The following is a 15,481-nucleotide window of genomic DNA, read 5'->3' on the forward strand; positions in this document are numbered from 1 at the left end:
GTCCGGGTTACAAACATCTCCAACCTTTAATAAATGCAATATAAGAAGAACTTCCCCCTCTACCTCCTGGCTTCGGTTGCTTGTTTTCACTCCGGGCGATTCCAGTCCTAGCATTCTCGATGTCGGTATTGTTTAGATTTGCGCCAGCTATAGGGCTTCATTACGCTGGCTTTCTTTCCTGAACTACAAATCATAATTCGAGCTTGAGAGCAGTGGCCACTGAAGGCACATGTGGCTGGTGGGTGTCATTGTCTTTTTCGTCTTCCCCGTTCAATCCCACCTCTTGTGGTTACTTATCTGATGCCTTCCTCTGGTTCTTTCTTTCCTTCCTCCCCAACACACACATACATACACACAAACAGTTAAAGAAACAACCACCACCTTCAGTTTACTTCCAGGTCAGCACCGCCGGTGACAACGCTACTACATCTTCCCAGTAGTATTGCAGGCAGAGAAATGTCAGGACTGCATCAACTTCTAATCGCCTTCAACCTCCCCAAACAATAAACTTAAGTACCAGGACAATAGACGGTCCTTTCCACACCCGAGCTTGACCTATCATTTCCACCTCCATTGCAAGGCTAATAAAACAGCGCTCATCTTCTGCTTCATCACAAAGGGCAGTATCCTGCCCTCACGGTTCTCGGCTCTGTCCGACCAAAATCAAAAACAGAACAGAACCGAACCGAACCCCCTCTCCTCCAGGCAGCTCAGTCCATCCCTCCTAACCTCGGGAGCCGGGTCCACAATTCCTCGATTCACTTTGGCTCCCCCTCCCCCCGCCCCCCATCCAGCCGAGTTGTCAACTCCAATGAGGAAGCAGAAAGAAGGGGAAAGGGACTCGACATGAGGTCAGGGCGGCGGTGGGGGGTCCTACACACCGACACACACCCCTCTCCAGGTGTGTCCCCCTCCCCCAGCCTGTCCCCCCGCTCACCTAAGGCCACCTCGCAGGCTTTGCGCAGCTGAGAGTGATGCGCCTTCTTCACTTCCTTATCGGCCAAAATCTTCTCCAGGGCCCGGGTCAGGAACATGTTCTTCGTCTTCTTCCCTTCATACATGGACGCGGAAAAAGGAAGCGGCGGCGGCGGCGGCAGCGGCTCCGGACCAGGGGCCGGAGGAGGAGGAAGAAGAGGAGGAGGAAGAGAAGGGAGAAAGAGCAGCAGAAGGAGGAGGGTGGGGGCGGGGAAGGAGAGAAGGGCAGGGGCAGGAGCAGGAAGGGGCGGAGGGAGAAGGGGCAGAGCCGGGAGGTCGGGCCGGGGTGGGGTGCGATGTGGGGAGAGCAGGCTCCCGGCCGCCCCGCTCCAGCTCCCGGGGCCTCGGGCGCCGCCGCCGCCGCCGCTGCTTCCTCGTGGGGAGGAGGCTGACAGCCGAGGCCGGCGCGGGGCGCTGGGGGGCCCGGGCTTAGGCTGAGGGACTCCGGCCACTCAGAGGCCCGGCCTTGGTGGGGTCTCCCTGGCTACTGTGGGGATCCGCGCCCGCTGCTGCCGCTGCCGCGGACCCGCCTCCATCACCACCGACCCGTCCCGGCCGCCATGTTGGGAGGAAACGACGCGTCACGCAGCGGCTGAACGGAACGGCTGCAGAGGAGGAAGCAGCGGCGGCGGCGGCGCTGCCCAGCCCCAGAGCAGCCGCGATGGCAGCGGCGGCGGCGACGGCGGCGGCTGGAGCCGGGAGCTGGGGGGTGCGGGGGCAGGCCGAGCTGCAGAGCTACGGTGGCTCAGCAGGGACTTCCCGCCCCTCCCAGCGCGCTTTCCGGGGCAGGGAGGAGGCGTGCGGAGGGTGTCGTGAAGCGGCCGGCCCCGGGGCGGCGGGGTGCTGAGCCCTCCCCGCGTCTCAGTGATTCACTGGCACAGACGCCCTTCTCGAGAAAAGGAACCGCGTGGCCGCATCCCGGCCGCTTTCCTCTGCTGCATCTCCAGCCCCGCTGCAGTCTTAGCCTCTCAGCACGTGGAGGGGTCGCCCCACCCCCACGGCCGCCCACGCGGTGGTCCCGCCGGCTGCGCCTCCCTTCATCCCTCCCAAGGTCTGACCACCTCAGCGGGTGCGCGTCCTTGGGAAGGGCAAAATAAATCAAATTAACATGGATTCAGGAAGACTCTAGCCTCCCCCCCCCCCCCCCCCCGCCTCGGCTCCTTAATCTGTGGGGTGAAACGCGGCTCTGGAAATGCGCTCCCGGAGACTGTGGGGTCTCCGACTCCAGTCTGAAGTTGGGCGGAAGCTTGGGTCGGCGCCGGGGCATAAGCCCTCTTACAATTTTGTGATTTTCCTGTTAATAGAGGAGAAAGTCGTTCCACAGATTTTAAGGCAATGTCAGAATCTCGGTGTTTTGCAAGCGTACGGGCTCTAAATTGAAACAGCACCTGGTGGAAGGAAATCAGAATATCTTTCATGGTTTGGAGTTGGTGAAAACAATCATAAGTAAATATGTCAAACTGCAAACTAAAATCAGAATCCAAACTATTGCAGTGTTACTTCCTGGAAAATGATTTCCTAAAAATACCGTAGGGAAATTGTACATAAGCAACTTACATGGTAGTTTACTGGCAGGATCCTTCCTTGAAGTCTCATGCTGCTGCTGGTCTATTACCCTAAGGCTCCCTATTGTTAGGAAGTCACTTCATTCCATTCCTTTTTTATTGCACTCCAGTGCCTTGATTTGTCAATTGTGTGGATTAATTTCTGCCTTAAGTCTCACGCAATCATACAAACTCAAGATGACCCGGGTGTAGCCCACAAGGAATTAGATCTTTAAAGCCAGGGAAGTGACAGGTTATGGTGCAATCGGGATATGGGGGGGGGGAGGGGGAGGGAGAGAAGAGATGAAAAAAAAGTGGAAGGTGACCTTGAATTAGAGAGGAGTGATGCTCCAGAAAACATTCTTTAAATGTTATACTAAGAAAAAAAAATGTAGGCATAAAAAAAAAACAAATGGAAAAAGGAAAAGTGAGGATGTTTATATAACACAGAAAATACATAAGCAACAACTCTGAGAATGGCTAAATGATGATTTTTTTTTTTTACAACATAAAGTGGATAAATCTTAGTGAAACTGTTTAAATAATTTTGGGGAGTAATTTTGTGCATATATTTGATGAAAATGGTTCTCAAAGACGACATGAGCTGCTCATTCAACTAAAGTAAATGAGAAAGCCTTCCAAGATGAATATTTAGATTATCCTGTTATTAAGTCCCACAAGTTGAGTTTATAAATAAGTATCTGTCTCTCTAGGTTCCTTAAGGCTACCAAAACAACTGCCTCCAAGGTTGGATGTAACAATATTGATCTCTAATATATCAAATTATATTTATGGTTTATTTTGAGATACCATAATTAATGTATTCTCTTTCAGATTGTTCTTTTTTTATCCTACCCCATCTGTCTAAATAAGAAACATGATCCTGGTATCTACTTATATCTGGATCTTTACTGTTTTCAAAATACACAAAATCTGCAGATATGAAATCACCACCTTCTGTTTTTTAAATTATGTTTTCATTGCTTTTGTTATTTTGATTAGCCTTTTAGTTACTGATTCTTTTTTGGCTTTCAACATTTTCAGCCTTCTATCATTAAATATATCTTCATTCTCCTTTCATTTTAAGCTGTGATCTACATATGCAGTCTCAGGTTTTCCTTTCTGATATGTTTCCCTTTTTTTTGGTTCCTACTGCTCAAAGAATTATGCAGTGTTGCAAGGAGGAAGCTTTAGGCTTGACATAAGGGGGGAAAATGCAACAATTACAGCTAATCCATAGTGGAATGAGTTGCTGTTATAGATAGTAGGTTCCCCCTCACTGCAGATCTTCAAGCAAAGGCTTGAAGGCTGGATTAACTGCCAATCTCTATGTCCCACAGGCACTTTAAACTAAACATGTGAATTCTTTTCCCCAAAACTCACCACTCAGTCCTAACTTCTCTATTTCTGTTGAGAGCACCATTAAGGTAACATTCTCTTCTGGTTACCTGAATTCAAAACCTTTAAGTCATTCTTGATTATACTCTTATCTCACCTTCCATAGCCAATCAAATATGGATTGTCTCCACAACATCCCTTACATTTCCTTCCTTCCTTCTTTCCTTTCTGTTTTTTCTTTTTTCCTCACTTTTTCTTTTTCTTTCTCCCCTTCTTCCTCTTCATTACTTCCTTCTTACCTACCTCCCTCTTTACCTTCCTTCCTTCCTTCTTTTATTTCTTCAGTTTATTTCTTCCTCAATTTTTCTTTCTTTTCTTTCCCTAATTAATAAGTGGTCAAAGGATACAGGCAGTTTTCAGATGAAGAAATCAAAGCTATCTATATTAACATTAAAAAATGCTCCAAATCACTATTGATTACAGAAACACAAATTAAAACAACTCTAATGTACTACTTCACACCTATCAGATTGGCTAATATGACCGAAAAGGAAAATGATAAATGTTGAAGGGGATGCAGGAAAATTTGGACATTAATGCACTGTTGGTGGAGTTGTGAACTGATCCAACCATTCTAGAGAACAACTTGGAACTATGCCCAAAGGGCTATAAAAATGTGCATATGCCCAGGAATACCACTACTAGTTCTGTATCCAAAAGAGATCATAAGAAAGGGAAAGGGACCTACATGTATGAAAATAATAGCAGTTCTTTTTGTGGTGGCAAAGAATTGGAAACTGAGAGGATGGCCATCAATTGAGGAATGCCTGAATAAGTTGTGGTATATGAATGTGATAGAATACTATTGTGCTATAAGAAATGATAAGCAAGATGCTCTCAGAAAAACCTGGAAAGACCTACATGAACTAATGCAAAGTGACGTGAGCAGAACCAAGAGAACATTGTACATAGTAACAGCATCATTGTGTGATGATCAGCTATGATTGCCTAAGCTCTTCTCAGCAATACAATAATCCGAGACAATTCTGAAAGAAATTGAATGGGTTTGGATAATTGTGAAGACTTCACAGGGTATGTCTAAGGGAGTAGGAGAGGTTTGGGATTTGGCCTTGTGATTCTGGAAGGTCAGGGCCTGGAGCTATGGGCATGCCCTTCCCCCTCTCTCTTAGATGTTTGAAGATAATGAACTTCCTGTGAGCTATTTGTTCTATGCTCCAGGAAGGTCTCTCCTCTTCCCCCCCCCCCCCCATTTCTTCTCCTAGACTTTCAGATGCCGCCCCAGAGGTTGAGTTCTGATAGGGAAAAACTTGAATGGACTGCATCAACCTTGGTCCCCTGTCCAGTTTTCGCACCTAGACTGTAAGCCCACCTCCCAGCCAATGGTGAGAAGGGATAGAAGTGGGTGGTGATCTTTTTCATTAAGAGTATAAATTAAGGCAGGTTCCCTTTTACCTCGCCTCCTCCATTATGGAGGTGTGCCCAAATCTTGCAAGGTTTGTAAAATAAATTTACTTTGTTTCTCCTAAAGATGTCTCTCCTATTATTTAAAAATCCTGTCTCAAACAAAATTATATCCATATCCAGAGAATATTATGGAGTCTGAATGTAAATCAAAGCATACTATTTTCACTTTATTTTTTTTTGTGGTTTTTTCCCTTTTCTGTTTTTTTCACAATATGTTTTACATGATTGCACATATTTACCCTATATCAAATTGTTTACCATCTTGGGGTGGGGGACAAAATTTAGAGCTTAAAATTTTAGAAAAAAAATGAATGTTAAAAGTTGTCTTTACATATAATTGGGAAAAAAATGAAATGCTATTTAAAATGTTTTCTTTTTCTCTCCTTCCCTCTCCTTATTTCTTCCTTTTCTCCTTTCCTCTCTTTCTCCCTCCCTTCTATTTCAGGCAAATGTCTACTAGAAACAATTTTTTAAATTTAACATTCAAATTTAAGTATTTCTAGACTGTTGAGTGAAGCAGCTAGGCAGCACAGTGGATAAAATACTGAGCTAAGTCTATCATAGTGGATTATCACACAATGTTGCTGTTATTGTGTACAATGTTCTCTTGGTTTTGCTTACCTCACTTTGTATCAGTTAATGCAGTTCTTTTCAAGTTTTTCTGAAAACATCCTGCTCATCATTTCTTATAGCACAATAGTATTCTATCACATTCATATACCACAACTTGTTCAGCTATTCCCCAATTAATGGCCTGAGTTCAAATCTAGCCTCTGACACCAGCTGCATGACCCTGGGCAAATCACTTAATCTTTTTCTTCCTTGGTTTTTTCAACTGTAAAATTACTATAATAATAGTACCTACCTTCCGGGGTTGTTGTAAGGATCAAATGAGACAGTATTTTAAAAACATTTAGCAAGTTCCTGGCACATAATAAGAACCTGATAAATGCTTGCTCCTGCCCCCTAATGAGATAAATATTCAAATTGTCTTCATTCCCTCCCTTCTTTACACTGATATGCCACCTTCTTCACCACCTCTCACCTGGACTATTGTAACAGCCTCCTAATAGGTATTTGATATACCTAAAACACAGGTCTGACCATGTTACTCCCCTATCAGGAGTCTCTAATGGCTCCTTAATGTATGTAGGATGAAATATAAACACCACTAACTTGGTATTTAAAGCCCTTCACAATCACACCATAATCTAGCCTATCTTTCCAAACTGATTTCACATCGCTTCCCCTTACATACTCCATCTTCCAAACAAACCAGCCTACTTGATATCACCTATATGTGACATTCCATCTCTTCCATAAACCATCTCTAATACCTGGAATACACTCCTTTCTTATATGTACCACTTAGAATCTCTAGCTTCCTTCAAGGCTCAGCTCAAGTACCGCTTGAAAGTACTTTAAGTCCTTCCTAATACCCCCAGGTTCACTTAAACCTTTCTGGGCCTCAGTTTCTCATCTACAAAGTAGAATTGAGCTTGATATCTTCTAAGGTCCCTTTTAGCTCTAAGAACCTATGACTATTATTCTAAGTGCATAAGAAATGTGTCATTGTGGCACACAGTTCTCAAATTCTGTACCAACAGAACACAAGGTCTGGCAGGTCCTCACCAACAGCAGAGACTTCAAGTACAGACACAGCAATAGACTATGTGTTTGCTATCTTAGTACCAGCCTAGCTAAGTTCAGAAATTTTTTTAAAAGACTGGCAACCAAATGATAATTATTTTGACCATAGAAAGTTGTAAAGACTACCTAGCTTCCTGGAAAGTATTGTGCAGACTTTGATGTGCATCTGATGGACAGCCTGTCAAGCTCATCTATCAATATGTATGTATTTATGTATATGTGTGCACATATATACACATGTGTACATTTATACAGACACATATACCTATGTGTGCATATGTATACCTATATGTAAAATGTGTGTATATGTATATCTTGAACAAACACTGCAAATGAACAATGAATTGGGTCTAGAATTTAGCAGGAGAAGAAAAAACTGGATTGCCTTTGGAAAATTCCAAAGTATTTTTTTTATATTCCCAAGTTCTTCCCTGAAATGAAAGCCCATCTTTTTGATACTGATATATTAAAGGTAAATCCATATCATTGAAATGTGATTCCATTGGACTACTGGAATATGCCAGCTGTACCTCCATAAAAGTCACTAATAAAAGTATTGAGTACAATCAAGCCAAGTCAGTGAATCAGTTTGAAAGACTGTCCCCCTCCAACCCCAACTCATGATTGACTTTGGTCAACACAGTCAACCCCATTTGATTCCAGCTAGTCAAACAGCTTCCTACCAACTATACTACCATGAAACCTGTACCTTTCTATCTTCTACCCAAGGCTAACATGAGATTTTTTGTCAAATGCTTTGTTGAAATCTTGATACATGGTGTCTCCAGCAATTTCCTGATCTACCACTCTATTAGATTTGTCAAAAAAGAAATTAAGTTGGTTGACACAAGCTGTTATTAATGAGCCAATACTGGCTTGACATGAGTGCTTCTTCCTTTTCTAAGTCCCTTAAAACCACTTTTTAATCTGCTCTAGAATTTTACTAAAAATGTATATGTTTATTAGTGTATAGTTTAAAATATCTACCTTCTTTCCCTTCCTGAGAAGTCAGCGAACATTGGTTTCTCTCCAGTTATACAGCAACTCTCTCCTCTTCTCCGTGATTCCTTAAAGATGTACAGTTTTTTATAGTCCTCATGGATGTAGTTTGCATTGGCCAAGTGACCTGAATTCACTTAGGATAGTTAAGTGCTGGTTTTCTATTTCATCACTTGTTTGGGCTTCAATTCATTATTAATCATATTTGTTCTATCCTTCCTCTCTTATCATAACAATCCTGGATTCAAATTTTCAGTTGCTCTCTGTTATCTGTCAAATTAATCATAAATTCTTGAACTTGGCATCAAAGCCCTCCACAAGGTATTTCTACTATCTCTTTTTACAGGTTTATCTCATACTATTTCCCTTCGCCTACTCTATATCCCAGCCCAACTATACCACTATTTAGGCCAAATTCTATCTCTATGCATTTGCTCTTACCATCTTTTATACCTGGTGTCAACTCTCCCCAAACTCTCTGTTGAAGTCCTTCGTTTCCTTAAAAGACCAAGAGCTATCCCTCCATGAAACCTATACCAGCCCACACCTTTTCACATTTCTCATGCCTTGCACATTTCCTTTGTAGTTATCTCGCCCTTTTGTGTCATATTTATTTGTGTACTAATCAGTTAGATTTTAAGCTTCTTGAGAGCAGGATCTGTGTCATATATATATCTTCATATCTCTATATATGTGCACAATATATTGCATATAATGGACACTTAATATATGTTTATTAAGTTTCAATTTGAATTCCCAATCTAAAGATCCTTCATTAAAGGTAATAGAAACAAAATACAAGTTGCTGATTCTTTCTTTTCCTTGAATTGTCTCATCTGCTTTAAATAAGGGTCTTATCCGTTTCATTAATCTTTTTGCTCTACACATTGCTTTTAAAAAGCCCTTTTTGTTGTACTCAACATTTTTAATTTTTGCAAGCCTTAGTTCATAACAGGTTTTTTTCTTTTCTGATTTACCCTAGTTCTTACAGGACCTTGTCTTCAAAAGTCTTTCCTCCTCCCTTGGTAGGCCAGACTGCCTGCTAATTTAAAATGTTGGCATCTATAAATGCCAAAATGTCAATCCTTCATCTTTGAGAAGTTCTGCTAGATGGGGCAAAAAAAAAATGATACCTTTTCTTCCTAGCCAGGGATGTGCAAAGTAGTTCCAAAGGAGGGAGGGGAGGGAGAAGGGGACTCTATTATTACTAATTTTCATATAGTAAGTTATAATTTTCAAATGTTTTGTATGTATAACTTCATTTGATTTTCTTAGAAATTCTGTGATCTAGGTGATGGGCTTTCATTATTTTTCCCATTTTATAGTTGAGGAAACTGAGCCTTATAGATAGTAAATGTCTTGTCCAAAGCCACTGTATCAGCAAGGCAGTAATGGCAACATCAGCGATAATTGTGAATATGCCTGTGTAGTTCTGTATCGCAAAATATAAGCGACTCTCCCTATAGAAGGTAGAAGAAGTAAAACGTTTATTCAGACACCAAAGAACCAAACCTCAAAACCAATGAGTATGACCCATCCAAGCAGCAACCAACTCCCCAAACCACTAAGCCCACTTTATCATAACAGCAAGGAACTTAAGACACAATATCACAACATGGAGCCTCACCATCCCATTAGCCTTCCCCCCCCCAGCTGGGGCCTTCCCACACACTCACAGCACAGCTAGCCTGTGTCCTCTCTCTCCCTCAGCTCTAACTGCTCTGAGCATTTCCTACTCTGCTCTTTCTTGTTCTTCTCATTCAAGCTCCTCCCACCACATGTGACTTAGGTTTCCTGTGACTTAAGCAGGTCGCATGGGCCTATTAATGGATGGGGAAGATCTTCAAATTTACATTACATTACAGCCACACAATGGCAAAGCTGAGATAAAAATCCAAGTCTTCTGACTCTTAAGTCTCACATTCATTCCGCTATGCCCTACCTTTCATTTAGACTAATTTGGAACTTCTTGATAGAGCAAATCTTAAAATGGGGACCATCTTCAGTTGTCCTAATCTATATCTTGCCACTGGACCCAGATGGCTCCAGAGGAGAAAGTGAGGCTGGTGACTCTGCACAGCCCTCCCTCACTTAATCCAATTCACTTGCAAGTCATAGCGTCAGCTTCCTGATGTCATAGTCCCCTTTGAGAATGAAGGACAAATGGCAGCAAATCATAGAATATTAGGATGTGGAATCACAGCATTTAAAGCGAGAAGCTACCTCAGTGGTCACCTATGCCCTCCCCTCACCTTACAGATGATGAAATTGAGGCTTAGAAAAGTGAAGTGAAGGTAGAAGTCATACAGCGTGTAAGCAACAGTCAGGATTCGAACTTGGATCCTATGACCTTAAGTACTGTTTGCACTATACGACAATATCTCCTCATGAATATGAAAGCATTTGATAAATGCCATTCTGATTCTCTATTTTCAAATTTTGAAATTGTAGTGTTTTTAGGCAATACTGTTTTGATTTTTTTGCAAATATTTTGTAAATATTCAGGAGCAGTCTGACAACTAGTAAAATAATGTGTATAAGAAATTTATAAATGTAGAATAAATATGAAATAAATACTTCTATATGATCCTCATTTCCATGTAAGGGAATATAATTGTATTTTCATTGCTTTATATAATCTTCGTGTAATATTTATTGAAAGTTTATGGTACACTAGTTACACATATAATTAATCATCATTATGATTCAACAAATCCCTATTAATAATGCTTCTAGTTTATTTTTTCTCCACTGCAAATGTGAGGAATATTATAGGGGGAGGCAGAGGAATCCTACAAACTTATAGTTAATACTGAAATAAGTAGAAATAAAATATAGAAGAAATAGAACATAGAAGAAACAGAAAGAAATAAAATACAGGTTTCAAATCACAAAATGGGTAATTTGTATCCCAAAGATAATGTTTTGGACAATATCTTGCCATTTGCTCCTTCACTGCACCCTTTGGATTTCTGAGCCTTTTAATCTGTCCTATGATTTGACTTTCTTTTATATATTGTCTCCCCCAATTAGAATGTGAGCTCCTTGAAAGCAGTATTGTTTCATTTTTTCTATTTGTATCTTCAGCACAGGGCTTGCAATGAATGTTTAACCAAAATTGGTTGTATTTAATGAAAGTTCAATAAATACCAAAATATATATGACAAAATTCTATGGTAATAATGAATTATATAGCTCTGAGACTCATTCCCTCAAAGATGAATGGGTAAAATATATGAACACTTATCAAAAGAATCACAAATTACGATTTGCTATTTGAAAACATGCTCCAAATCACTAATACTAAGAGAAACACTAATTGAAATCTCTCTGAAGCTTCACATCCTGAAAACTGGCAAAGATGACAAAAAAAACAGGAACAGTTGAAGGGCTGTGGAAATAGGAGCAAACTAATATATACATGCATACATACGTATATATATGTAAGTAGGGACAGCTGGGTGGTACAGTGGATAGAGTGCCAAGCCTGAAGTCAGCAAGACTCATCTTCCTGATTTCAAATATGGCCTCTGACACTAGCTGTGTGACCCTGGGTAAGTCACTTAACCCTGTTTGCCTCAATTTCCTCATCTGTAAAATGAGCTGGAGAAGGAAATGGCAAACGACTCCAGTGTCTTTGTCAAGAAAACTCCAAAAGGAGTCACAAAGAGTCAGACATGGCGACATGAGTGAAACAACTAAATAACAACGTATATATATGTGTGTGTGTGTGTTTGTATGTATGTATACACCCCTCCACACACACACACACACACACACACACACACACACACACACACATACACATCCCCTATTCAGAGCACATAGGCAGAAATAGCTAAAAGTAGCGGCGTCCTTCCTTGTCCTCCTTTTCCCCTCCTCTGACCCAGGCCACCCATAATCTGTCTGGCCTTGCTGGACAAGAACTACTACCAAGGTCAAGCCCTTCTAACCTTCCTACCAATGTCTATCTCACCCTCATACTTCCTGACTGAATACTAATCCTATTCCCATTTCTACCTATGTGGGAGGGAATCCAAAATTCCCAATATACTTGGACCCTCAGGCCTCCTCCCCAACATCCAGTGGTAATTGTCTGAGCCCTTTCAGTTCCCCAACCCTCTACCAGACGTGGTGATTCACACTGTTTGGGTGAGTTGAGAGTCACCAACTTTCTGATAAGATAGAAGACCATTAGGCCTTACCATTTGCCCTGCCACTACCTCATTATATTTATTGGGCCTTACCATCTACCATTCTGATGTCCTTCAGATCCCTAAACACTGTCATTTGGCCTGTCAATACACCTAAATGATCTTTGGACTTGCCATTTTCCCCCATTCTTTACTCTTTTAGCTTTGGAGACTTTCTACCCACTTTGCAGCTGACTTCTTAAATGTATTTGTGTTGTCTTGTCCAATTAGAATGTGAAATCATTTTGAGCAAGATGTGTCCTGTTCTTTCTATTTGTATCACCAGCACAATGCTTGGCCCAAAGCAAGTGCTTAATAAATGCTTTATCCTTCCTTCCTTCTTTCCTTCCTTCCTTCTTTCCTTCCTTCCTTTCTTCCTTCTTTTCTTCCATCCTTCCTTCCTTCCTTCCTTTTTTCCTTCCTTCCTTCCTTTTTTCCTTTCTTCCTTCTTTTCTTCCATCCTTCCTTCCTTCCTTCCTTCTTTCCTTCCTTCCTTCCCTTTTTCCTTCTTTCCTTCCTTCCTTCCTTTTTTCCTTCTTTCCTTCCTTCCTTTCTTCCTTCCTTCCTTCCTTCCTTCCTTCCTTCCTTCCTTCCTTCCTTCCTTCCTTTCTTCCTGTATGTAGTATATGCACTATACATAGGACTGTATGTCTGTATATATGTGTGTATATATATATATACACACACATACATACATATATGTATATATCACTAGTATATGTGTATAATATTGTATATAGTATGTGTTTGCAGATATATACATAGACATACATATATATTCTAATATATATAATGATATATACATACACTAGTATGGTATATGGTAGCTAGGTGGTACAGTGGATAGAGTGCCAGGCTTGGAGTCAGGAAGACTCCTTTTCCTGAGTTCAAATCTGGCTTCAGACACTTACCAACTGTGTGACCCTGGGCAAGTCACTTTACCCTATTTGCCTCTGTTGACTCAACTGTAAAATGAGCTGGAGAAGGAAATGGCAAACTGCATCAGTACTATCGCCAAAAAACCCCGGGGTCACAAAGAGTTGGACATGACTGAAGAAAAAGAGACAGTATAATGATATATACATACACATATATGTAGTATATACAGGATAGTATGTATATACTATATATAGGATATTATATGGAGCTGTGAATTAGTCCAACTCTCTGGATATCAACTTAAAATAATGAAAGAAATGTGACTTACCCATTCAAATTTCTTGACTCATGTCATGAGGAAGTAAAAAACAAAAATGAAAGTTCAATAAATACCAAAATATTCATAGCAAAACTCTGTTGTACTAATGAATTGGTAATGGAGTTGGTACCCATTGATTGAGGAATAACTAAAAAAAACCATGGTATACACACAAACACACATAAAGTAAAGTAATGCAATATTTCTGTGCAGTAAGAAATGATGGGTTTCATGGAGAATCAGGAGACCTTAAGACATAAAGGCCGACAGCATGTTGGGTTGATCTCCCTGTGAAATTGTGGGAGGACATAGACAAGTATGGCATAAGATGGGCAGGTTTGGATGGGTTGCTTTGGAGGGAAATTCCAAATCAATGAGATCACATGTTCATTTGAGCATATGAGAAAGAAACCATAATTATGTGGAATTCAGAGAAATATTGGAAGATTTGTAGGAAATGATGAAGAGGGACAAAACAGAACAACAAGGACAGTATCCACCTTATCTACCACAGTGTAAGTGAAAAGATCATAGAAAAGTAGATGGATTCTGAGTAACTGAAAAACCAGTGATGGTCCTAGACAATGGATAAGTAAATTGAGGAGATTTACTACAATGGCAGAATGTTGTATATTGTCAGATACATTAACTGTGTCTCATTCTATTGGATATTCTTTCCTTTGTTAAACGGGATAGGGTTGAGGGTGAGATTCTTTTTTTTTTCAAAGAAATTTCGGTGCTATATAGATAAAAGGCATCACTAAAACAGAGTAACTCCTTAAGGGGAGAAACAAATCAGTGTTGAATATTAAAATTTAATGTAGATCAGCTATTATTATAGTATAGTCTTGACTCACCAGTTTAGTAATCCTGTCAAAAAAGGAAATATGATCAGTCTGGCATGAACTGTCCTTGAAGAAGCCATGCTGGATTTTTTTGATCACTAATTCCTTTTCTAGGAGTTATTTTTTAATCATTTCTTTAATGGTACATTCTAGAATTCTCTCTGGCATTGAAGTCAAGCTCATTGGCCTATAACTTTTCATTAACTCTTTCATAAAGTTCTCTCTCATTTGTGCCCTTGGACGCCATTTTTTTTTAGACAAATGAAAGCATTCTCGAAATATTCTTGTGCCATTGTAGATGCTAAATATAGTCAGAAGCTAGGCAGTGGTGAATAAAAACTGCCACATAGTCAGTCCTAGAATATTAGGTCGGTTGCTGGTGTTTCATTTTGGGAAGGATAAGGGAGAAACATGGGAAATAACTGGAATTTATATAAGACCTCAAGGGGATGAATTGCAAAGATTCTCTGGAAATAAAGATCAGAAGAAATTTAGGATTTTAAAGCTATAAGGCACCTTAGATCAAATGTAGCCCAATCTCCTCATTTTATAGATGAAAAAACTCAGACCCAGAGAGATGAAGTGATTTTGATAACAGTAAATGGAAGAGTCAGAATTCAAAGCCAGATCTCCTGACTCCAAATATCTTTCTACTGCACCATTCTAGATTCTCAATGAATATTGTCTTATTTGTTTTTTGTCTTTGTTTCTCTAGCACCTGGCATATAAGCAATACTTAATAAATGCATATTGAATTGAATAAACATTTGCCCTACAATCAGTTTAATAATAGAGCTGGCCATAGAACCCTAGAAATCAGAATGTTTCCTCTAGGTCTAAGCCATTGGGAGTCTCTATTGCCAGCCCTGCTACAACCTCTCTCCATGCCACCAGTTAGGTAACAAATCACTAGGGAAAGTAGACAGGAGAGGACAAAGAGGTGGCTCTACAAAAATCCCTTACATATATACATATGTACATAAATAGACACATACAATGTTGTTATTGTTGTGTTTGTCCTTTGTTCTTGAAGAAGACCATGACATCACAGGAATGATGACATGATTTGCAGTTGACTTTGATTTGAGTGAGGGAGGGCTGTGCAAGGTCACCAGCCTCCCTTTCTCCTCCAGGACCATCTGGGTCCAGTGGCCTGATATTCTTCAGGATGACTGGAAATGGCCCAGGATGCATCCTGGACGTACAATGTATCCAACCATACCACCATCCATTCCAAAGCAAAAAGGATAGGGT

General features: G+C 40.7%; 1 protein-coding gene across 1 annotated transcript in view; it reads right to left on the reverse strand.

Moving 5' to 3' along the window:
• The window catches only part of ARFGEF1 (ADP ribosylation factor guanine nucleotide exchange factor 1), a 168,887-nt gene extending 167,806 nt beyond the window's left edge, over positions 1-1,081 (reverse strand). The window contains exon 1 of the mRNA XM_036753413.1: positions 938-1,081. Within this exon, the coding sequence (XP_036609308.1) occupies positions 938-1,061 (124 nt within the window). The 5' untranslated portion in view covers positions 1,062-1,081. The remainder of the gene's footprint in view (positions 1-937) is intronic.
• Between the last annotated feature and the right edge of the window lie 14,400 nt (positions 1,082-15,481).

The sequence above is a fragment of the Trichosurus vulpecula genome, chromosome 1, assembly GCF_011100635.1.
Source record: "Trichosurus vulpecula isolate mTriVul1 chromosome 1, mTriVul1.pri, whole genome shotgun sequence".
NCBI classification, from domain to species: Eukaryota; Metazoa; Chordata; class Mammalia; order Diprotodontia; family Phalangeridae; genus Trichosurus; species Trichosurus vulpecula.